The 26,601-nt window shown below is 34.6% G+C and overlaps 1 protein-coding gene across 5 annotated transcripts in view; it reads left to right on the top strand.

The window, feature by feature from the left end:
- GRID2 (glutamate ionotropic receptor delta type subunit 2) overlaps positions 1-26,601 on the top strand; it is a 1,491,890-nt gene that overhangs the window by 787,874 nt on the left and 677,415 nt on the right. For all 5 annotated transcript variants that reach the window (XM_032332901.1, XM_032332902.1, XM_032332903.1 and 2 more), the window contains one exon: positions 7,533-7,817. In XM_032332901.1, the coding sequence (XP_032188792.1) occupies positions 7,533-7,817 (285 nt within the window). The remainder of the gene's footprint in view (positions 1-7,532; positions 7,818-26,601) is intronic.

The following is a 26,601-nucleotide window of genomic DNA, read 5'->3' on the forward strand; positions in this document are numbered from 1 at the left end:
GACTTCTGAGTTTTGGCTTTGATATTGTGGGTAAATGGCAGTAACTTCAGGAGCATTTTATCTCTCTTTTTGCTTTGTCATTCTGTCTTCCTCTTAGACAAACATAAACACACACATCCTCTTATCTTTTTCTACCATGATCTTACTCTTACTTTTACAAGATATAATTTGCTAGAGTACATTAAGTATTCTGTCACTCATCTTGGAAGAATCAGTTCTAATTCCAAGATGTGCCATATTATAAAAGAATAATAAGTTTAATAACTAGAATTTCCATCAAATGATGGGAAAACTTTTGAAAACAAACATATAGAATGATATAGATCATCATTCTTGTCACAATAATGTTTAATCCTCACACTTCGCTGGCTGGGATTATGCAGATAAAGATCAGATATCACCCGGATCAACTACAACAACATTCTGTGCTCATCTAGTTTCCTAAATTCTTATTACTGTATCTTTCATCAGCTGATGATCAGCTGCGGGGTATAGGATAGGGAAAATGTTGTTTTAGATAAACTTATCATAAGTCTGGAGGCTGTGGGGAAAAGCCTTTTTAAGCACCGGTGAAGGAAAATATATCTGACAGTAAAAGACTGACACATCTGATTACATAATCATTTTAAAACTTATTAAGAGCTATATAAATTATACATAAATTTAAATTACAAGAAGAGGTCAAGGCAGTTATTTAACATACAAATACCATACTTGGTACTGAAAATATGTAAAGCTCTCCCTCAAATGACCACAATACAAACAAACCCAGGCAGGGTTCCTATTTCCAGACCGCCCCTGCATTCTCTAGCATGCACTCTGCACTCCAGCTACCTAGCTCTTACGCCCTCCAGTAGCCCATGCTCTTTCTGCCACAGAATCTTTGCACATTCTCTTTCTTCTGTTTGGAAGTATTTTCTTCACCCTTTTCCATCAAAGTAACGTCTCTTCGCCTAATTAGTTCCTACTTATCCTTCAGAATGCAGCTCCAGATTCACTTCTGCACAAAAGCCTTTCCCAACCCACAGTTTAGGAAAAGTGTTTTGGGCTGTCAGAATAATGACCCTTGTTGGCCTAGCAACTACTCAGGATATCATTATACACTCATCTGAATATGTTTTGCCTCTCCCATTGTATATTGGCCTATTTTTGACTACCCTGCGTCCTAAGTACCAGGCTCTTGCCTGATACAGTATGTGTATTTTATATTTGTAACATATAGATGTATATACACACATAGGTGTGTTCATTGCATAATTGTTACTGACATTAAAAGGGAAGAGACTAATTGGAATTTCCATAAATAGAAGCCTATTAAAATATGTAGTTGGAAGGTTGTAGAGTAAACATAAAAATCCACATTCCAGCCCTCTCTCCACTGCTTACTGGAAATGTAAGAATGAGCCTCAAATTAGTGTTAAATAAATGAGGATAGGGATTTTATCAAATAGAGCCATGTACTGGTAACGTAATCAAGTGCAAATAAAAACACTTTATAAAATCCAAACCACTATATAAAGATAGAGATATTTTCTCATTTTTTTAAATATTTTGTCATTATTTTTATCATTTTTATCACATCGGTGTTAGAGGAATCACGTTAGGGATTGATTGAAACTATACTCAATACTGTGTAAATTCTTCTTAATGGTTTGTTTCACCCTTGTTAAATTTTCTGTATTTACTCTTTCTATTTGGAGCTGAAACATAAGATTAATGCCTTAATCCCAAACACAAAGGGAAAAAGAGAAAATGGTATCGTAATTATTCTTTTCTCTTTTACATCCAGGAGGCTGAAATATCCTGAATCTTATAGTAAGTTAAGTGACTCACACCTTTTTATATGTGACTTTGTGTTTGAAAACTGAGTTTTAGTTCTCTGTGGCCCAGGATTAAAGTCTGTCCTAGATGTGAATCTCAACTCTGCCACTTAATAATTGTGTGAATTTGGAGAATGCATTCAAGTTCACTTAACCAGTTTCTTACTTGAAAATGACAATAATAATAGCTCTTCTGCATAGAGTTGTTATGAAATGTATATGGAAAAATACAATGACTTATAATAGGTGCTAGGTTAAATGTTTAGTTCATGTCAGGCTTAGATCACAAATGAGAGATTCATGCTGGCTCTAAGTGAATAAAAAGGTAGTCGACTGAAAATTATCCAGTTGAACTCACTGGATGGCTGGTAATCAACCATTTTAGCCATTTATATTCCTTTAAAGAAGAAATTAAGTCCTAATGTTTTAATTATAATTAAATGATGTTTTTCCTGTAGTTTCAATTCCTAAGTAAATAATTACGATTAAATTGGACCTTGTAACACTATTTATATAGAAAGACCATCTTTATTTAGAAGCATTTGTTCCAAATTATTGTGTTTTTGGCAAACTACTTGATGATGTGTCAAATAAACTCTATTTTTTTATAGCCACCTCTCAGATGGTTGCTAAAAGTCATATTTGCAAATAATGTTAAATGTCTGTATAGGCTGAATGTTTTGTGTTACTATATTCTTACAAGTATGAAAGCAAATGTCAGGTGCTTTTTGGTGCTTCAAAAAGAGAAGAAAGCAATTATCAACACTGGGCTTGTGACTCATTAATGAATTAAAAAGAAAAAAAGAAGTTAAATTAAATTCAGCTTTTGTAGAAAGAATACAAATCTTTCTCATCTGCCATGGAAGCTTACCTTATTTTCTCATTTCTAAGAGTTCACTGATTGTAACATTCAATATTGATTAGTGATTTTTTTCAAGAAAAAAAATCCAGCATATTAAATGTATTGATCAATTTTAAAACAGGCCCTGATTTCAGATATGATAAAATACAGAAGCTACACACATTTTAGAATGGTGGAAATTTGGTACTCTGTATTTGAATTGGAAGAACTGGAAAGAATGAAGACTCATTCCAAGAATAAACTTCTTAGTGTATTATTAGAAATAAAATGGAAACAAGGATCACCTTTTGGGGTACAATAATTCTTATTTCTTTTCTTATACCTCACCCCCACTTGTGAATTAAAAGAATTAGAAAAATAAGGAAATTCCACTCCCCAGTTACAGCCATATTGTCAGCAATATCACTGTTTAAAAAAAAAAGTAAGAGAAAGTCAATAAATATTAGATGTTCTGCAACAATCACATTAAAGAATATTGCAGTTACAGTCCACCAGACTCATGTTTTCCCGAAAGGGTCACACATCAGAACTACTCAGATAATACATTATAATGCAAATACATGACCACTAGCCTGTGATGAATAAAGGAGGGCTTCTAGGAGCAGACTTAGTCATCTGTTTTTTTTTTTTTTTAAATCTCCACTTTGAATTCTGATACAGAATTCAGAGATTTTGAAAACACTATGGTGAACAGGTTGGGAGATCTTTGAGGATGGAATCTGTCTGTGCACTCTCTGATCTCCAAAGAAGTTCCTGGCTCATGGTTAAAAGTTGATAAATGTCTGTTGGAGAACAAATGAATGAATGGAATGTGCTAAGGTCCTGATGTGATTTAAAATCACTGAAAGAGCTTATATCAGGACAAATTTGTCAATACAAATGAGTTAGAAAATATATCACGGAGAATAAATGTATTCAAAAAGGTGGTGCTTTCCAAAAAAAATTCACTGAGTTCTCCTTAAGAATTCAGTAATAGGTAACAGATTTCAAGACCCTTTATAGATTTTACTTTTAATCCTATTTTATTTAATAAGAAAAATAACTCAAACTGATTAGTTTCAGAGATTAAAAAAAAGAGTGTACATAAACATCATTTAACTTAAATTTACACATTTCTACAGAGAACTTCATTTTCATAGCTGCTGAGTGACACAAATGGGTGAAAGTGTTGCTAATTGTACTTGCTATTAAAAGAAGAAGAGTGGGGAGTGGAGGAGGAGGAAAGGAAGGAAAGAAGTGAGGGAGGGAAAAAGGGGGTGAGTCCAGCAATTAGTACATGCTTCAAACACCTTCAATAGTGTTAAAGTCGCAGGTAGCTGGAGTCACAAAACCAGGAAGAGGTTCAATATACTCTATGTTTGGAAGTGTGTATGTCCATATATACGTAAAATAAATAAACCACAGGAGTTGAAATAATAGTTGGAAAGAAATATGCTATTGAGAAGTCTTTGTTATAGATTCTTACTATAAAAAGGTGGTGGATACCCATAAAAACACACTCTGGTCTTGCACATTCAGTTTCACACTATCTAATAACTGAAGAATGCATTGTATGGAACTAAAAGTCTAAATAATGTGGTTTCCAAACAGTCAATATGTGGAATTCTTGTAGCAAAATGTAGATTGCCTCACTAATCTTTGTTTCTGTTTTTGGTGTAGCCCTTCATTTCCTCAAGTCTCTCTTCTGCTGCCATGAGTTATAATCTCTTTTTTTAATGATAATCTTTATATAGGGCCCTATAAAGGGTCAACCTCCGGAGCATATAAACAAGTATCTTCTCTTCTTCAACCAACATTTTACATTGGTAAAATGGGGCAAAATAGGTGTCAAATATCTCCTTGATAGGTTGCTTTGTAGACCCATTCGTATTTGTGCCCAACCAGCACTGTGTTTTGGGTCAAGCAGTTTCAATTCATTTTAGGCATATGGGCTCTTCCTTTTCTTCTTAGTGGATAACCTCTTTTTACCAAACTTGACAATAGACAATCTCCAATTGAACTTTTGCCTATGAAGACCTGTCTATCTTTTCTTTACCACACAAGATTTTAAGGTTACCAGTATCATTCACTTACTATAGCGAAAAGCATTTTGGATGATGAGTTAGAGTCCTGGATCTTCTATTTATTTTAAGGAGGTACCCTATGTTTTCTTGACAACTGTGAACAACAGAAGGTTGAGCACTATAATAAGATACATGTCCAAAACTTGCAGGCTACTACTTCTCCTAGTCTCTTCCTATGAGAAACCTAACACCATGATTTTGGTAATCTTTCTGAGTCTCAAAATCTTTCTCAAACTAGTGTTCCAGGATGCCAGCTTACCAAGCCAGTCACAGATAGCATAGCAGTTAAAGATGATTTTCCAGCCCTGGACTACCTAATTTCTAAATTTCCTTTCAGGTTTAATATTACATCGTTTTCTGATTGTAATTTTTGAGGATTCTTATTTTGATTTTATAGAGAGTTTTCAGTCATTCTTGCTTATATATGTAACAGGATAGATGATACCAAATATTAATAAAAGTAATACATTTGTTTATATAATAATAACAATTGTTTCTAGTACTTGCTTAGTTTGTGTTCTTACTAATAGAGGTTAATAGGAAGTAACATGGCTGGTTTGAAGAAATCACAGAATATGTACTAAAGCAAATTTATATGATAAATAACAATTTATATATGGCTCCAGAGTTTTTCTTTTTAAATATGAAAATTAAAATAGGCGATTTTCATATGTGACAGCATATAATACTTTAAACTGAATTCTCTCATCTCAGCTTCTGTACTTAAACTTTATAGCTCTTATGATAGATTTATGTAAACTGTTGCATTTATTTGATCATTTTAAATTACTGTAATCTAAACATGAAATTCAATTCTGTATACCTTAAGATATTCTCCATATTTTGATTTTAAATGCTAAATGAGCCAAACTTTTAGACAAAATCTTTTTTAAAAAGTGAATTCCTATTTGCTTATATAAATCAGTAATGGTCTTATTTCCTACTATGAAGTGGCAAACTTTTGACCAGTGTTTTTGCCTAAATTCATTGAAAGTATAACTATAAGTTCATATTGCTTTTATAAATGTTGAATTCACAAATATGAGTAGGTTCTATGATTTTTACTGAAACTTCAACCTCAGCCAGTTATGGCCTAAGAAGCATTCATCCCTGTCGCTACCTTTCAAATGCATTTGAAATCGTATAACCTGTCTTACGCTTGAAAATAATGTCCCTGATTATTACTAATTTATTTTGTATGTACTGATTGGCTTAAAATTAATCATAATCCATTTATTTGGTGTTTATATGCATGTCATTTGTAGAGTACTTCTAAGCTTGCCCTTTGTCAGCCTTCATTAGCTGGCCAGTTAATAACATGGAGGTACTTCTCATGTAACTTTGTTTTTGATTCTTTAAAAAAAAAAAAAAAAAAAAACCTCTGCAAAACAGATTATAATAATATATATATAGAGAGAGAGAATATTATACCTTCAATGCCTAAAATCTAGAATAATGCCTGGACCAATCATAATAACTGGCCTTCTAAAATAAAATTTATTTTATCTTGATTCCATCTGAATTTACTTTTGATTTTCTTTCTAATCTCTTGCCTTCAGAGATTGGCATTATGAGATCACTAAAATATCTTAACTCTTATTAAGACTTATTAAGAGTTAAGACTTATTAGGAGGAACCTAGCTGGCTCTGTCAGTAGAGCATGCTACCCTTGATCTCAGGGTTGTGAGTTCAAGTCCCACATTGGCCACGGAGATTACTTTTAAAAAAGAGAAAGAAAATTAAGACTTATTAACTTTTTTTTTTTAAAAGATTTTATTTACTTACTTGACAGACAGAGATCACAAGTAGGCAGAGAGGCAGAGAGAGAGAGAGAGGAGGAAGCAGGCTCCCTACAGAGCAGAGAGCCCGATGCGGGGCTCGATCCCAGGGTCCTGGGATCATGACCTGAGTCGAAGGCAGAGGCTTTAACCCACTGAGCCACCCAGGTGCCCCAAGACTTATTAACTTTTTTTTCTATATATGTTATGTCTTGATAAATACTTATAATTTATATTTGACCCGGTTTTAAATATGTTCTGAAGTAAACATATATGCATACACAGAATAGTTAAAATGAAATTAAAACACAGATAATAAATCATATAATAAAGATTAGAAATTGTTCAACTAGAAACCAGAATGAGATAATTGTTGAAACTCAGTATTTGATTTGACCATGCATTTTCTGACTGCCAAGGAGAAGAACAAAAAACATTTTCATTTTTCCGGTTTAATAAGAAAGAGTGTCATTAGACTTTTAGATACCAAAATGGCTGTTTTCTGTAGCCAGAAATTCCTTACTTAGGCCTTTCATCTTCCTTTTATTCATTCACCAATTTACATATTATCTGCTTTTTGAAACCTTGCATTACATACTCAATGAAGAATTGTCTTTTCTCTGAATTTATACATTGCTAATTATAAAAGTATAGCTGTTACTAATTGAGTGCCTATCATACGCAAGGCAAATAACAGACACTGAATTATCTCCAATCCTAACAATAATCCTGCAAGATTCGTGCTATTTTACCCTCTTTGCAGATGATGAAACTGAGACTAAGAGAAGGAAGTAATTTGCACAAGGTCAAATAGCTAATAAGGTCAGAGTTCCTTAGCTGAATTCCGGTAACACTCTGTAATTATAGGATTTCTTCATGGAGAATGTTCATTTAAAAAAAAAAAAATCCATAGCTGTGTAATAACTCCATAAGCTTTTTTCACTCTTCCTCCAAAAGAGAAGTTATATGAAACCCACTGACATTTGAATATTACTCTGCTTTCTTGCAGCCTGTGAACTTATGAATCAAGGCATCTTGGCCCTGGTCAGCTCCATTGGCTGCACGTCAGCAGGGTCCCTCCAGTCGCTGGCAGATGCCATGCATATCCCCCACCTCTTCATACAGCGCTCAACAGCTGGGACCCCAAGGAGTGGCTGTGGACTCACCAGGAGCAACAGGAATGATGACTACACTCTCTCTGTTCGCCCACCTGTCTACTTAAATGACGTTATCCTGAGAGTGGTCACAGAATATGCCTGGCAGAAATTCATTATATTCTATGATAGTGAATATGGTAAGTGTTTGTGATTTGGGTGAGTTCTATAATATTTGCATGACAAGCAACTTCATTAAATCTTGAAAAACTTCAAGGAGCTTACTCATTGCTATCTGCGGTTTTCTTGGTCTGTCATTATCTTCTTACAAATCTAGCAGCAAAAGCAAAAAGTCTCGTTAAGTTCAAGTTCAGCTGTATCTATTAAATCACTTTGAAGTCAATTTAAAAAATAAATACCTGTACCTAATGCTCAGTTTATAAATGTTTCTAAAGGGAATCTGACTCCAATATATCTTGAATTTTCAAATATTGAGAAGTCATAAAGACAATACTTTCTTTCTTCCATTTTCAAAAACATTTTATCTTTATAGAATAATAAAACACTGTTTTGGACAGATCCTGGAACACTGAAAATAGATGCCTACTCATATTTACTGGTAAAAAAAAAAAAAAACTGACATATTTTAGAACCTTACGCTCTTTGAAAGTAACAGTTGATATTAGTTAATAGCATGGTATTTTGTCTGCAATATGAAATTTCACAAAAATGCCGAGTAGTATGAAGACACTTAATTTCTTTAATTTCCCAAGATAAAACACAAAACATTAGCCTTATTTACTGTAATTCAAGAAAAAAATACTTAATCTCAGTATTTTTACTTGTGTTACAGTAAGAAAAGTGAATAAAAATGATAACTATATTGTTTATTTTTTTTCCTGAATAAATCTGTTTTCTAACTGACTGATCCCAAAGATGTTCAAATTTAGTTTCTCCAGTTATTGTCATTAGGGGGAATAGAGATGGATATCATAAAATGAAAGAAAATTAGCAGGTCTTCATGAAGATATATATTTCGAAACATATGTTTCTTTAGAGATTTGCCTTAAAAAGGACTCTCAGAAAAATATTTTCCATTCAGTCTTGATGGGTCTGGTTTTTATTTTTTTATTTCAAAAAATCAAGATGACTTCACCCTCTGTACTACAACCAATTTTTTCTTAGCAAATAAATAAACATTTAAAAATAATGGTTTTCTTGTCATAATCTACCCAGCATTGTGAGCAATACTGGAGAACAGTTACACAAGAGCGAGCCAGAAAGTGGCATCAATAGAACTGAGTCAAAACAGGTTGGCAGAAATCTGGAAAGCAACGAATAGGAGCCCCTGTGGACTCCCAGGGAGGGAGAGCAAGTGGCAGTTACATTTAGCCCTAAATATTCAAAGGTCGCATGGGGTTTTGGCAGCCTGAGTAGCAGTAAACTTGATGGGTAGATTTCAGCCAGAAGTCTGTGGCCCTCTCCAGAAGCACAGTTGTCTCCAGGACGGAAATCCTTATTTTTGTTGCTTAATTCATATTATTTAGGGATCACAGAACAAAAACCAAGAGACTGCAATGAATAAAATAAAAAAAAGAAAAAATAATAATTGGCTCATCAGTAAAAGTAAGGGTTGAACACAAATTTGAAATTTGCTGATAGGATTATTTAGTGAACATTGTAAACTCTATCTCTGGAAAAAAATATGTTGAATATGTTTTTGTCAGTTTTCTTTCCGTCACATTATTTATGATTTTTATAACCTTAACTGGCATTCATTCTCACAATCTCTGCTCAAATATTACCTGAAATAATGAATTTTTAAACTGTAAAGCTTTCTTTCATAGGAGGAAAATATTTTTTAGTTAGTCCTGTCAAAATAGTCCAGTAAAATAGAGAACAGAAAAGTGTTTGTGGTGAAAGTTTTTCACAAAATTAAAATGAGAATTTTGCTTTTTCATTATATCCATCCATGAAGGAAGAAAATCCCTTGTTACCTTATTGCCAAGCCCTGCCTGGTTTACAGTTAGGAAATTCTCATAAGAGAAGATGTTTTTATTATTGATGAAGTAAATGTTTTTGAAAATGTACACTAAATTCATAGTCATAGAAAATCATTTACATTCACTTGGCATTTCTTATTCTCCTTTCCTTTGTTTAATAAGTAAATAAATTGCTATTATCACAGTGTATGACTGAGTCCTCTGTTAGAAGCAGGGTTTGTTTTAGGAATAATAATAATAACAAAAATATTTCCTTTTACTTTGATGATAAACTTGCTTTTGACTTACTTTTTAATTTAATAATTCATGAAGAATTACCCTGCTTGTATCCTTAAAATTATTTCCACTAATATTCTTGATTAACAAAAGAAAATTTCCCTTTGATACTCACAATAAATATCGCTAGTAAAGAACTGGGCTAGAGTCCAAAATAAACATCAAACTATCCAAATACCTTCTACCTTGAAGAGGGCTACATGTATTTACATATCCATTCATCAATGTCATCATTTTAAGTTCAAACATTGGAATTATACTTGACTTTTATCTTAGTTATCAGGAATTGCTTTCATTAAGGAATGGATTAAGCATCATCTATGGATGAAATAAGGCATCCTGCTGGAACCAAATGTGATTGAAGATGTATTTTGATTATAAAAATATACTTTAAAGAAAAAGAAAAAAAAACGAGATTAGGCTTCTATATCCAGTTAATTAGAGAAACACTTTTTTCAAAAGCAGTTAATTATGATTAAGGGCACAGTATAAAAGTCTACATTAAATTTCCTAACAAAGAAAATTCAAGTCTTTGATTCTAAGTAAATGGAGGAAAACAGAAAAGAAAATGTGGAAACTTTATTTGAATGGATTGATTCAAGACATTTTTTAAAAGGCTTGAAAAGAGTTGAGGAAGTGTTGAGCTTTTTAAAAATGTGTCATTTAAGAAATGTTCATTGCTCACTTGCTTAGTGCAATGCAAAATAGGAGATAAAAAGTTTTACAGAATGTAGTCTTAGCCCTTAAGAAGCTTACAATTAACAAAAGAGGTAAAAATATTTATGACTCTTCTAATCGAGAAAATAGTGTGTTAAGTGTCATGAATGATGCAGACTGCATGCTAATGGTGTTTAATGAAGAAGATGTTGAATTTTTGGCAGCAGGGATCAAAGAAGGCTTTACGGGTGGACCTTGACCTTGAAAGTTGCCTTTTGAAATGCTAGCTAACTTTCACAATATGTGAGAGACAGTCACTCCAACAGAGAGAAAGTGTGAACAAGTCTTGTAGCAATAAAATATATTAAAAATAGTATCTCTGAACACTTAATTTGCCAGGCCTAAGAATAAGCATTTTACTTTAAACCATGTAATCTTCTCAACAACTCTATGAAGTAGGTAATATTATCATCACAATTTTACAAATAAGAAAACAGAAAACAAAAACAAAAACTGGGTTACTTGCTCACAAAACACAGCTAAGTATCAGAGCTGAGTTCTAAAGTCTGATCAGAGCCTATACTCCTTACTGTGTATAATGAATATAAAGGAGATACAGTGAACTATTCCCCAAGAATATAATAAAAAGGGCTAATCTTACAGAGAGCATTTATTATCCCCAGGCTCTGTTCCAAGTGCCTACACTTATCATCTCATTTAAGCCTCACAACAGCCCTCTGAGGTAGAGGATGATGATAATAATGATGATGATGTTGATGATGATGATGATTTTTGCAAATGAAAAAACTGAGGATGTAAGACATCAGGTAATTTGCAAGTGAGCTGAGAAGCATGAATTCAAACCCTGATAGTCATTTCCATAGTCTTTGCTTTTCACCACTAGGGTATTCTGACGCTATGGAAATAAGAGTAAAATTAATTCCTGACAACTGTAAAATTTAAAAAAAAAAAACAAGTTTACAAATGAAATACACAGAATCATCTTTATTAAAGAGACACGATGATGTCAATCCTGCAGATCCTCACCATATTAATATCATCAAGGAAAAATACTCTATGTTGATTCAGAAGATTGGGTTATCACTGGAAGTATGGAAACAGGACAGTCATGGGCCAAAGGAGGTTGACCCATCACCACAAACAGCTGCCTGCCTGCAGAATAACCATTCTTGCTTTTAAATTTGCCAACTGAATGCAAAGTTCATTTGAGAGACCAATACCTCCCACTGAAAAACTATATTTTTTGGCTCTCTTACAGCTGGGAATTGTGATATAATATTGTCAAGAGCTATGAAGGGTCTGAGATCTTACTTGCATCAGTTTCATGGATGCTGGCAGAAAACACTCTACTTCTTTAGACAGATAGAGGACTTTAATGCTCATGGTACAGAAAGCAGCGTGAGCCTCATATTAATGCTGCTTCCTCTTGACCTCATGTGTTACAAGACTACGTGGAGCTACTCCAGTGGATGCTGTACATGCAGTGGGCTTGTATGGCAGCTGAGGAGCCCTGGCTTTGGGAATCTGGATCTTGTATGTTGGGCTGCTAAGTAAACCTTCTTGGCATATGTCCAGAAAAAGACACTATCTTCGTTCTAAATAAGTCTCTCTTACCTAGGGAGAGTTTCTGCTTGCCATTCTTGCATAATATGCCATGAGACACCAAACCTATAGAGAATTGTCTCTCCAAAAGACTTTTTTGTTTGTTTGGCATATATATATATGCCAGTCCTAAAACCAATCTGGTTAAACTTACTGACAGGAGGTAAGATCAGATCAACTCAATTTGTCTCTTCTGCATTTATCTAAGGACACTATAAAAAAGATTTTTAATAAGTGAGATTGGTATTAACTATGCCCATCAGGGTCCTGGACTCAGCAAGCTAAATAAATCCCATAAACTATCAAGAGGCTACTTTAAAAAGTCAGAGAGTTTTCTCCTTAAATTTCTGCAAAACCTTTTTACTTGGCCAGAAGCATTGATCCACGTACAATAGGATTTATTGGTAATTGCAAATGTTCTACCTGTCTCACAAGGGGAAGTTCTATCATCCACAACAACCTTGTCCAATGAGCTGAGGCTGACCTGAATGACTTCTAAGGCTGAAATCGTACCATCAATCACTTTAGTGAAATTCACGCGGAAAAAAATCTAATTGGATGATTCCTATCAGGGAAGACCACCGACAGGACACACCTCAGTCATAAGTCAGATACGGCTCCATGTAGCTCCCCCAAATTAATTAGGTAAGCCTCACTTTAGAGAGACCTCAGTAAAGTACTATATCATCTGGTGTTGGTGTTTACCTGAATACTTTAAAGTCTCAAAGCCACCCCTAATGTATGACTCATGTCTTCAGAAGGAGGTAACCTTCACACAAAAACAATAGTTCTGGAAGGGCACATGATGTCCCTGGTGTGGTGTGGGAGGGAACTGGGGAGAAGGAAGTTATTAAAGAGTGGAGGGAATGGTTAGTTACAGTGCTGGGACCCCCTGAGTGAGACAGTAAGGCCTTCAATATGACTTTTGGTATTCCTAAGAGTTCTCAATTCATACAGGATATTTGAATCCAGCTCTTGATTAGGAGGGACAGCCTGAGGTCAGTCAATACAATCTGTCTTTAGTGTTTGTTTCAAGGGTTAACAACCGACTGTTGGGCCTGAAATTTCTTTCTGTAAATAAAGTTTCACTGGAGCACAGCATGTTCATTTGTTTGCATGTTGTCTATGTCTGCTTTTGAGCTATAATAGCAGAGTTGTGCTGTTGCGATAGAAATAATATAACCCATAAGCCTAAATTATTACACTATGGTCCTTTTAGAAATTGTTTACTAGCCTCTGTTGTATGGCATCATTCTAGTGATTTTCTTACTGCCTCATGTAATGAATGAAGGTACAGGTAGAGAAGGTATTTGGAGAGACTAACAGGTGTTTTGCAGGGGGACTGTATCCCCTGTGGTTTCCAATAGTCTTTTTGATAAAATTAAGGGAATGATGATCAAATCCTGAGTATAGCCCTCTCTGATGAAAAATAGCAGATCCAGCAGTCAGTTAAATTTAAGGCTTTTAAGTCAATTTGAAAGGTCTGCACCAGGGTATTTTCTTTCAAGAAGAGAACCCCAAGAGTTGTTCTGAAAGACAAAAGTCATTAATGCCCATCTATTCTGTCTTAGGGGGTCTAAGGATTTCCCTTCCCTGTGTGGGAGTTGTTGCTCTCCTGTTCCAGAAATATGGCGTGTCCCATTCCAATAACTGTAATTGCATTTTTTTTTCTTCACTGATTCCTGTTTGCACTCAGATCTTTTATCAGGAATAGTCAGGTGCAAGACAGGACATTTTTATAAAACTTATGAAGACCAGTTATGTCCCCCAACTTTAGCCTGCAGTGGCCATAAAGGAGGAGGTGACAGTGTATTCACCATGTGTTTATTACCGTCATGTTTCAGAATCATGCCAATCCAACAAGAGACTCCAGGAGGTAGGATTCCAATATAAGTCCAACTCCCTTAAGCTCCATTTAAGCCAGGCAGCCACCCAGGTTTGTCTGGGGAAAGAGAAGGAAGCATCACGCCTAGGAAAGGCATCAACGCACTGAGTCCCAGGCACAATAACTACAAAAATAAAATAAAATAATAAAATAAATTTAATTAAAATAAAATAAAATAACAAATCAATGGAAAGGCTTAAGTAGCAAGCAACTAACTAAATGTCCACCTTCAGAATATAGCAAAATAAGGCTGTATAAACCTGTAATAAATAAAATAAACAAGGGTAGAAATTAATGAAATTAAAATAAACAATAAATAAAACTAAAAGTCTAAAATGATTAATTCTTGGGGCACCTAGCTGGTTCAATTGGTAGAGCATGTGATTCTTGATCTCAAGGTCATGAGTTCAAGCCCCATGTTGGGTGGAAATATTACTTAAATATTTTTAAATAAAACCATTAATTATTCATAGAGATTAATAAAAGTGATGAATTCCTAGTGAAACAAATTGTTATTTAAAAAAAAAAACACAGAAAACAAAATTTACCAATACCCGAAATAAAAGAAAAGATATCACTGAGGGACTTCCTTATGGAAAAAAAAAAAAAAGTTTTACTGGAAGTTCCAACCACAGAAATAAAGCAAGAAATAAAAATTAATAGTCATACAGTTTGGAGAGGAAGAAATAAAAATTTCTTTTTATCAACACACAATTATATACATAGAGAATCCTGTGAAATCTCAAAAAAATCCTGCAAAAATTTTAAGTTCGTTTAGCAAGTTTACAGACTAAAGATGAATATTTGAAAATAATTATATAATAGCGGTAAAAAATCGGAAAGTGAAATAAACAAAATTGTGAAAACTTGCAGTGCCTCAGGAGAAACCTACAAAATGTTGCAGGACATTCACACTGGAAAATACAAAATTTGCCCAAAAGAATATTGGTTGATGGCTTAGAAAATTTAATATCATGAAGATACCCATTCTCAATAAATCAGTTTACAGATTCAATGTAATCCCAATCAAAAATTTGTGGGCTCTTTTGAGGAAATTGGTAAGCTGATTTCAAAATTTATATAGATGTCTAAAGATATCTTATGGTCACAATATTGAAAAATAATAAAACTGGATTAAATGCTTTACCTGATTTCAAGGCTCATTTCATATCAGCCTAGGATTAACAAAAAGATCACATTAGGGTTCAGAAGTCTATTCATTGGCACTTAGCCAGTTTGTTATTGACCAACATGCCAAGTGAATTCAGTGGAGAAGTGCTCTTAAGAGTACTGAAACAGGGGCACCTGGGTGGCTCAGTGGATTAAGCCTCTGCCTTCGGCTCAGGTCATGATCTCAGGGTCCTGGGATCGAGCCCCACATCAGGCTCTCTGCTCAGCAGGAAGCCTGCTCCCTCTCTGCCTACTTGTGATCTCTCTCTCTGTGTCAAATAAATAAAATCTTTAAAATAAAAAAGGAGTACTGAAACAACTGGGTATATATACAAAAAAGGAAGAAAAAAGGAAAAGAAAAAAATAAAAAACCTTGACTCCTATCTCACACCATAAAAAAATCAGTTCAGGATTAATCATAAACCTAAACTAAAAGCTAGAATTATTAATCTTTTTAGAAGAAAACACAAGATAATATCCTTGTGACTTTGTGACATGTGGAGATTTCTTAGGCACATCAAAAAATTGAAACTAAAATAATAATTTGGACTTCACCAAAATTCATAATATCTACTCATTAACAGACACCAGTAAGAAAATAAGTAGGCAAATTACAAGCAGAGGAATATATCCCATTACATATATCTAAGAGGCTTATATAAATACATAAGATATGTAAAAAGCTCAGAGAATTAAAAAGAAAAATGATTCCTACAATGCAACAATATGAGACCAACAAAAATATACAATTAAAAAGCGGCAAAAGGCTTGTGCAGGAAATTCATATAAGAAAATATATATATGCCCCATAAATATAAGAAGTGCTCAATTTTTAGTCTATAGGTAAAAGCAAAATAAAATGAGATGCCAGTCTTTACCCATTAGGTTGGCTGAAGGTCAGTATTACTTGGAAGCAAGAATGTGGCACAACTGGAACACTCATCTTTGCTGGATGTATGTAAAAGTGTACAATCACTTAGGAAAGCTGCTCGGCAGTTTGTCACAATGTTAAATATGCATCTACCATATGACTTACCCATTTCACTCCCAGGCATTTTCCATGAAAAATGAGAATGCATATCAACACAAATACTTATTTTCGAATTTTCATATAAGAATTATTCATTCTGTCTCAACCTGAAAACAACCCACATGCTCATCATTTTTAAATCAGTGAAACAAATTGTGTTGTACCTGTACAGTGGAATACTATTCAGTAGTAAAAAAAAATGAGTTTCTGAAATATATGACAACATTGAGTGAAAGCAGCCTAGAATAATGGGTACATGCTGTATTATTCTGTTTGTTTGTTTGTTTGTTTGTTTGTTTGTTTGTTTTTAAGTAGGCTGCACACCCAGCATGGAGCCCAGTGCAGGGCTTAAACTCACTACCCTGAGATTCAGATCTGAGCTGAGATGAAGTGTCAGATCCTTAACCAAATGAACCATCCAGGGACCCCTGTATTATTCCAATTACATGAAATCCAATAATATACAAAATTAATACTGTTAACACAAATTAAAAATTATTTGCATCTCTGGATCACGAATGGATTATCTAGCAAAGAACACAAGACAAGATAACCTTCTGTGATAACATAAATTTTCAGTATTTTGTTTTGAGTGGTAGTTACAGTGGAATACAATAAATATACATGTGAGGTCTGTTTGTTTTATTATATGTAAACTATATCTCAATAAAAAGGAGAAGACATACTAACCCATTAGATATTTGAAGAAGGAAAAAGAAAAGAAGATGGGGCAAAAATCAATTTGCCTAATGTAGTATTAAACTAAATAGCATAATTGGGGGCTCCCGGGTGACTCAGTTTGTTGAGTCCAACTCTTGATTTTGGCTCAGGTCATAATCTCAGGGTTGTGAGATCCAGCCCCACATCAGGCTTTCTGCTGGGCGTGAAGCCTGCTTAAGATTCCCTTTCTCTCTGCCTCCCCCACTCCCTCTCTGTAAAATAACTAACTAACTAACTAACATAGTTGAATTATGATCATTTAGAGATTGTAGAGTCATATACAAAAATCATTTAGAATCATTTAGTGGATTCTTAGAACCCAAATTTGGTAATAAATCAGAATGACTACAAGAGCTTTTTAATCATCATAATACCTGAGTCCCATCAAAGACTCCTAAAATCAGAATTGTTGCAAGGTATGAAGCCAGCTTTGTTCCTCAAAGAGGCATTTGGAAATAAGAAATTTCAGCAGACCTCTTCTTCAGCATCTTTAATTGATAGCATTGTTTCCCCTTCCCGAATAGTCCAAGAGAGAAAGAACTTACTATATTTTGAAGGAGCTTACTTCACATTTGGACACTGGGTGTTTCTTGTCAGAAAATTTTTCTTGATATGAAACTTAAACACTAATATTGAACAAAATTATCCTTTTTCTGGACTCTTATAAAATGATAATCATTTTGTTTAAAATCATTTATCAGTAAGTGAAGAAAATGATTATGCTCCCTTAACCCTTGTTAGTCTTCTACTACCTAAGTACCATTCTACTACCTAAGTACCTAAGTACCATTTTCAACATGAGCAATTTCCCATTTGCAATGTGTTGTGCTTTTCAAGTATTCCACTTTTCTAAATGTCTTTATCCCTATCTATCTAATTTTTAAGTACCTCTGTATATGATCTGATACATTTACTGATTATACATTAAGCCTAATGCTATCTTACTGCATTAGGAATGCAATAAAAAAAAAAGAGGGATATGGGCACCTGGGTGGCTCAGTGGGTTAAGCCGCTGCCTTCCGCTCAGGTCATGATCTCAGGGTCCTGCGATCGAGTCCCGCATCGGGCTCTCTGCTCAGCAGGGAGCCTGCTTCTCTCTCTCTCTCTCTCTCTACCTGCCTCTCCATCTACTTGTGATCTCTCTCTGTCAAATAAATAAATAAAATCTTTAAAAAAAAAAAAAAAGAGGGATAAGATTAGAAAGATTAGATTAGAAAGATTAGAAAGATTATCCCTTAGAAAGAAGGGTAAGTCCTCTGTCACTTTTTAGCAAAACAAAATACTACACAACTTGTACCTTGTTTGTTTGTTTCATAATTTCTGTTTTTTTAATATGTTAAATCTTCATTGTATCATTCATCATATTGCCCTATCCCTCCAGTTTTCATCCTCAATTTGCTTTGCTTTCAACCAAATCTCCAAGAGGAAGTTTGGTCAAGTATGTGGAATATGATATTGAGGAAGGCTTATTAAGAGCAATTGGGAGTACTCCAGGTAGGCTCACTACCAGAGAGGTCTATGCAAGGAATTAGTTGAATGTATAAGCCAATAGCTAGCTTCCAGAATCCAGGAACTCACAATGTACAGAAACCAGAAAGTTAAAATAGTAGTAGGTGGTTCTAAAGTAGAATAAAAGCAGATATATTTCTTTAAAGGAGGATTCTATTCTGAGAGCATTGATGAGGGGAAAGTTGACTTTGATGCCTGGGAGGACTGAATAGAACTGATTTACCACAGTGACATAAACAGTAATGTTGAAGTGCTCTTCAGTGGATAAGGTACTTGAGTTGTTTAATTTCCATTGCCTAAGACAATATTGGCCCCACAGCCCAATACTGGATTTGATCTATTGACAGATCTATCACACAGATCAAGTTATGAAGATTGGAGGGAAAATATGATGACAGGGATCTAAGCTGCTTGCCACAGTAATGACATAGGGACATGTACATATTGAAAGTAGTTAGATGTCCTCTTACCATAGGCAAATCTCTACTTCAGCTTATGTATTGGTTTCATTCTTAGGCAAGATAGATGCCATTGGTGACTCAAAGAGTATCTTTACAAATTATTATACTAATGAAAGACTCTTTTCATGCTTTGTTTGAGTATCGCATATCATGCATATAGATATGTATCTATATATCAAATCTTAGGCCCTGTTTGGGCCCTAGGCTGATCCTTGAATCAAATAAATTGGCCAAGCACTTGCTGGGCTCTCAATCACCAACCTGAATTACATGATGGGTGAATTACCTCTGGGTGAAGTGTAGGCATATGTGAACACATGTACTTCTTTTTCCAGTTTGAAGGAAACCTTGCTTATAAGAAAAATTATTACTTAAACATTAATTCGATTATTTTAATTTTGTTAATTACATTTTAAATCTTAGTTTACTATTATTAAATTGAACTATTTGAAATACGTAAATTCAAAATACTCGCTCTTTATAATTCAACACTTAAAATTGCTTTTAAAACATACATTTTTAAAGTCTAGTTTGAATATGTTTTTGTTTTGGTTTAGCTTAAATTTATTTTATGTTCTCGAACTTTCTGACTTTATCCTTCACGTCAAGATAGTATTTTTTCTTTTACAACAGGATTTTTAGCCCTATGTAAATTTCTACTATAATTTGTTAAACTGAGTATTTCTGAAAATCAGAGACCTTAAAGTGCATAACAGGTGTTGATAAAATATCTTAAAATGGAAATGATTAAATTAAATATCTTTGTCTCTCTATATAGAAATATATATTTTTGACACCCATAGGCACAAAAGCAAAGAAAAAAAACTAAACTCTAAGGATTATCAAGTGGGTTACTTATGGGCTCTCCCACGTTCTCAAAACATTAGTTTAATGATTCCAAATTAAAGGTCAATATGGAGTCCAGTGACCTGAGATACTTAAGCACTACCTTTAAGTACATCAGTGTATCACCCTTTCCCTACAATTCCATTGCCATATGGTAAGGCCCTTTGAAATTAACACTGAATGATCATCCTTGCGAATGCATTCCAAGGAATAACAGCATTTGTTCCATGCATCTTGATGTATGTTTAATCAAGGCCAATAAAATGGACACATTCCTCTTAATTGATTGCAAATGTTTATAATTACCCTGAGGGTGTTTTCAAATGTCTAATGACTATAATATTATTAACTATCTCTCTAGACAGTCTTAAAGCTGTTTATTACTCATTTGGCCACTTTCCAACTTTCAGTTCTCTCATTTACTTCAATGTGCATCAATAAGCATATAATTAATCCAAGCATCTTACTGAACTATTTCCTTTGCTTTATGTCAAGTAGGTAAAAACAATATATTGTACTACTTTAGATTTGTTCATTAGTCAAATGTCCTTATTGATCAGCATTACTGTAAAGATGACTCTCATTCTAAAACACTACAATCTAATGCTAAAATAGTAAGTTCTCATCAAATAGATCATCTTAGTGATGGGTCACTGCTGCTGGACTGTGTCATCTCAAAATCTAATACAGCATATAATCCTTATTTTCTAAATACATCACAAACGGCAAGGGAATACTCAGTGGAGACAAGAATCTGTTTTAAAGTCAGGGTTCTCCTAAACCAAAATTTTAAATCACTCAGTGGCGAAAAGACTTATTTTCTCAGGAAATAAGGCACTTTATAGAGTATGCTTTGCTATTCTTATGTTGGGAAAGCCGTTCAGCTCAATGATCTCATGGATCCAGCAACGTATGACATACTCCTTTTTATCTAAAGTCATAAGATTCTAAATATTAACTTTAAAGCTCAGATTTCTGTCATAATTTCAGAAACAGCAAAATTGGCTGAATGTAGTACTAATCTCCTGCTCGAAGTGAGGTCTTCAATGCATTAAGTGATCAAAATGATTAAATGTGCCTAATTTACTCAAATGAAGGAGAAAGATGAATAGACCAAAAAAAAAAAAAAAATCAGACTTACAGAGACTTAGTGACAAACCTCTCTTCCTACCAAATTCAATATTTTCAACTTAATATTTGAACATAATGATCAGACTGAGGAATACTATTTGATAGATTCCAGAGAATGTCACTAAATTTAAATTGCAACTACAGTTTGGAAAATGAGTAGTGTAGTGAGATTCCTCTATCTACTATAGGGCCTGTGTTATCATCAGATGCTTTAGGTAGTGAACTCCTTGAGGGCAAGAATTGTTTTTGTCTTCCTCTTCTAAGTACCTTTTCTAAATTACTTCTCTTCTAAGTACCTTTCAAAGTGCTTGATACATAGTAAACAAAGAGTTGATTCTAAAAGGCAGCTATTTGGATGCTGATCACTAATTTGCAGTGAACAACAGAGTATCATACTATTGGCTTTGTGGTCAGTTTGGAAATGCGTTTATACATTATATTCTAATATAGCCTGGAATCTTTTCTATCCTAATCTACATTCATGTAAACCACTTTTAATACAGATTAAATTTAATCTTTCATTAGTGATTATAATAAAGTCATTATTTTACACAATTTAATAAAATAAATAATTAAGTTTCATGGGACGCCTGGGTGGCTGAGTCAGTTAAGCACCTGACTCTTGATTTCAGCTCTCATAATCTCAGGGTTGTGAAATGGAGCCCATGCCAGACTCTGTCTCTGTGTAACCTAGTAACATGGTAACACAATTACTCTGTATTCAGCGCGGAGTCTCCTAGAAATTCTCTCTCTCCCTGTCCTTCTGCCTCTCCCCCTGCTCACACGTGTACTCTGTCTCTCTAAATAAATAAAATCTTAAAAAAAGAAAATTAATTAATTACTTAATTAAGTTATAATCAGCCAGTACTTCTTGGAGAGTTGTGGGAAGTGGTCTATAGGTTACACAAGTCACAAATCAGATGAGAGTGAAATTGACTGCTGCTAGAATATCAAGTTCTGAGAAGGTTACCTAGATCAATATAAGCCCTTATCAAGATTTTATGTTGTTGTTGTTTTTTTTTTTTTCATTTTTTCATAGAAAAAGACAGTAGAAGAAAGTTAGGAACAAATGGGACTTTTGACTGGGTTAATAAAGTCTTCATAATAAAAATGCACACTGCTTAGAAATTTATTTTGTTTCACAAGCCCTATTTCCTTTTCTCAGAACAACCCAGTAATCAAACTTTTTTTTTTTTTTTCAGCAATAAGGTATGGTTAGTTGCTACTTATTCTCTGCTTCCAAAGGATTAGTTTTACTGACATTAATCACCTTAAAACATAATTACCAGTTTAGGCTGTCCTTTACTCTCCCCAACTGGACATACCTCAAGGATAGGAATTATGGCTTCACCTTCATCACCAAACTATCAGATGTTTATAAAAAGATGTTATATTAGTCAATACTCTTTCTCTCAAAAGGAAGAGAAGCTCATTTCAAACTAAGTAAGCAAAAAAATTTAGATTTTTTTTTTTTTTTTTAATTCACTCATGTCGTTGAGAAGTCCAATGCCTGTCTTGCATGTGTTTCACTTCACATTTTGGCTTCACTTAGCTTCTCTCGAGACACACTGGCTCTTGCAATTCTAAAAGGACATCATTACAACTTGTGATATAAAAGAGAGATCATTTTTGTTTCATCATTCATATATCGAATTTCAGTCCTCATCTGAATCCTGTGACTATCCCTTGGGCCAGGGACATGGCGAGTTCAAATTGACCTTCCTGGGCTACATGACCATCTAGTAATACATTGTAGAGTGCCATAGAATGTGGAACAAAAGGGATGGGTCCAGGTTTGTTTCTTAAGTGAAAAATTAGGTTTTGTTATTTGGAATAAAGGAGAAGAAACACTGGGAAGCTAAAAACAGCAGACATTAACTATGAAATTAATGAATTCCAAGTTCATGGGATCCAAACCTGATTGTCTGACATCAAACGCGGTGTGTTTTCCATAGTAGAAAGTTGTTTCAAAAAAGAAGAATGCAGGGGCGCCTGGGTGGCTCAGTGTGTTAAAACCTCTGCCTTTGGCTCATGTCATGATCCCAGGGTCCTGGGATTGAGACCTGCTCAGGTTCTCTGCTCAGCAGGAAGCCTGCTTACCCGCCCCCCGCCCCCACCCCTGCTCTACCTGCCTCTCTGCCTGTTTGTGATCTCTGTCCATCAAATAAATAAATAAATAAATAAATAATCTAAAAAAAAAAAAAAGAAAGAAAGAAAAATACAGTGATTTATAAAGGCAAATTACTTATACCGTCAAATTACCCTGAAAACCAAAACAATAAATGCAAGGAAAGTTCCTGGATGCATTCTGTCCTGTGCCATCCAAACCCCCCTTCAAAACTAAAGCACTTTCTTCTCCATCTACTAAGAGCATTTGGCAATTGACTTCCTTCCCCAGGAACTGCCCTCAGCTGAAGAGAACCACAAAACCAAAGCCCATGCATGTTGATAAAGTTTCTACTTCCACTGGTCCTAACTTGGGAAACTCTGCGGGCATCCCATCTCCCAGGGGCTGGGCAGGTCTCTGCTGAGCTGTACCACGGCTTCCCCTCTGCTGACTCTTGCTTCCTTCCCTGGGTCCCTTCCCTGGCTTCCTTAGAGCTGTCTCCAACAAGCTTCCTGTTCGTCCATCCTTATCTCCAGAGTCTACTTACCCGGGAACTCTATTTTCTACAGCATAGGTTTTCCTTAGGCCTGAAGAACAGCTAGATTTAGACTAATTAATAACTGAAACCAATGAAATATCATTGGGAAAGGCATTCATTTTTGTTATATTTTTTAATATTTTTATTAAAAGTTTCCTCTGCTTAAATAAAATGTAATACACGCTATTAGTTAATGAGTGACTATCTATGCTTTACGTTCCTGTATAGCATGAATAGAAAAAAATCAGTAAGAGCAGTGACAATATGCTAATCCAGGTTCTCTGGTAACTACCTATAAGGAAATCTAGATCTAGGTAGTCTGCATCATGTTTTGTGGCTTTTTCAGAGGATTCTGTGACACAAAAAAAGGCTAAGAAATTGGAGCATTGGTTCCCAAACGGGTTTCTTCAGGATCATCAGCTGAAGAAAATCTCTGGGCTTTGTCATGAAAGTTTTTATTTTATTGGAATGGGGTGGGGCTTAGAAAACTTCTTCAACAAGTTCTCCAGATGATTCCCCCCCAAATTAAGTAGACCACAATTTGAAAAATAGTGACTAAGGACTAGACTAAAGTACACTTCTATATTAGTTTTCTGTTGCTGCTATAACAAATGACCACAAATTTAGAGGCTTAAACACCACAGGTTATTATGTGACAGTTCTGGAGGTCGGAAGTCTGACATGGGATCTCAAAGGGTTAAAATCAAGATATTAGCAATTCCGTGTTCCTCTCCAGAAATTCTTGGGGAGAACCTTCTTCGCCTTTACTAGCTTCTAGAGACCATCCACCTTTCTTTTTTTTTTTTTTTGCTGGAGTTCCCCTTTCCTTTTCATCAAAGCCAGCAAGGTTGGATCTCTCTGAAGTTTCCTCTAAGCCAATTCATTCTTCAGTAGTCAGATCTCCCTTTGACTCTCTTGTCTGTCTTTTTCTTCTAATTTTAAGGACTCCATGATCACTAGACCCACCCTAATAATAGAAGATATCTCCCCATCTTCAGGTGAGGTGATTAACAACTTTAATGCTACCAGGAGCATTAATTCCTCTTTGCTGAATAATTTATAGGTTCCAGGCATTAGGATTTGGGCATCTTTGGAAGGTCACTATTCTGCCTACTTTAAGTTTTTTTATAGTGTCCAGGAAAGAAAGTCATTTTTTTCTCTAATCTTAAAGAGGCTTCCACCCCTCGCTGTTATAGAATTATCTGGTAGAATTAATAATCACTAGAATTACTGAACTGAAACTGCCATTTAACTTTCTGTTATTAATAAATAGCACTTAGTCACACCCACAGGCCTGGAAGTTCCTTGAAGTTAGGCATACTCTCTTGTCTCTTTTGTTCCTGTGACTTTAATTTTTACTCCTTGTTAAGTAATGGACACACAGATAAGGTGGCTGAATAATTGTGATGGTTAATTATGTTCATGAATTAATAAAACCAGAGGTCCACTCTCTCGTTTAGTGACTGTTCCACAGAGCAGCTAATAGCATGATTCAAATTCTTCTCATATTAAACTGACCAATTCCACATATTCTGGGTGTGTAGTGTTATTCTTAAACAAGCAAAGCTATTATTATTTAATTCATGCATTCTGAGAGTCTAAAACATTATGCTTGCTATTTTGGGGTAGCTACCCAACAGTAAATTTTAGGCAGTTATGTTCTATAGGTGTGGAAAGGGGTGGTCCCTTCACAAGTTATTATGTACCATTATTAACAATAATAACAACAACCATGTGTTAGACCCTACACTGGATTTTGCACACATACACACACGGACACCCTCATTAATCTGATCTTTGAAGACATCTATAAAATAAATATTTCCTCATTTACAGACCAAAAAACAAAATTTTGAAAATTTTGTGTCACATCATCTAGGCAGTGTTAACCAGAGTTCCAGACTAAGGAAGCAAAGGTATAGCTTGTTTTCCACTTAGATCCTCCACTTAAAACTTTCAGTAGATTAAAATTGGATTTAGGATGAAATCAGAACTTCTTTCTGTGTCTTACTGGGAACCACATAATCTGACCCTCCCTCTCCATTTATGTCTGCCTCATTCCACTCTCCCCTCAGTAACGTAGCTGCACCCAGACAGGAATCCTTTAGGTTCCTGCAATAGACTCTTCGCTGCCTTGGGACATTTTCCATGCAGTCATCTTCACTTCTTACTTCTTTGCCTGGGTAATGACGTCTCATCTTTCAGATCCGTTTAAGTATCAGTTTCCTAGAGAAACCTCCCTTGGGTATTACAACTAAAATACATCTCCAACTAAAATACATAATCACCCTGTCATTATCTACCAGAGCATCCTTATTGTTTCCGTCCAAGCACTTAGTGTGATTTGTATTTATTAGTTTGCATGCTCACTGTGTATCTCAGTGTGGGGAAGGGTGTTCCTGTTGTATTCCTTGCACACAGCATTGTGTATCTGTATTCAGTAAATACCTTGTGGAATATTTTTTTTCTTTTTTTTTAAAGTTAAGATATGAAATTACACCAGAATATTATATCTGTGAACAGAAGATTTCCTAGAATGTTAATGATCTGGAGCCTTAAGCTTTGGTCACAAAATATATTTCAAGATATTTCTTGTACTGTTTGTCTTATATTTAGCTATCCATTTAAGTGCTTCAATATAAAGAAACAGCAACTACTTACCATTCAAAATCAAAGATCTGCTTTTATAAAGACATAGTGGTTCTGGGGTGGGGCCCAGTCTTCCATGTTTTTAATCAGATTCACAGATGATTCTGATTTATACCAAAGTTTAAGAATACTTGTTGAGTGTGTTCATAGTCCTGTTATAGGTCTACCTGTCTCTAACATTTTGTTTAATCCATGCCTGAGTATTCTATACCCTCAGGTACTCTCTGACTTGGATATTTAATGAGGACATAATTACTGATTAATATGTTATTCCTGATTTTTGCATTTCTTGTTCTACTGTAGATGAGAGCTTTGTTCTTTTAAGCTGCTATCATTCTGACATCCTGGTTTTTAATATAATTGGAGATAAGAAATACAG

This window comes from Mustela erminea, chromosome 2 (assembly GCF_009829155.1).
Source record: "Mustela erminea isolate mMusErm1 chromosome 2, mMusErm1.Pri, whole genome shotgun sequence".
NCBI classification, from domain to species: domain Eukaryota; kingdom Metazoa; phylum Chordata; class Mammalia; order Carnivora; family Mustelidae; genus Mustela; species Mustela erminea.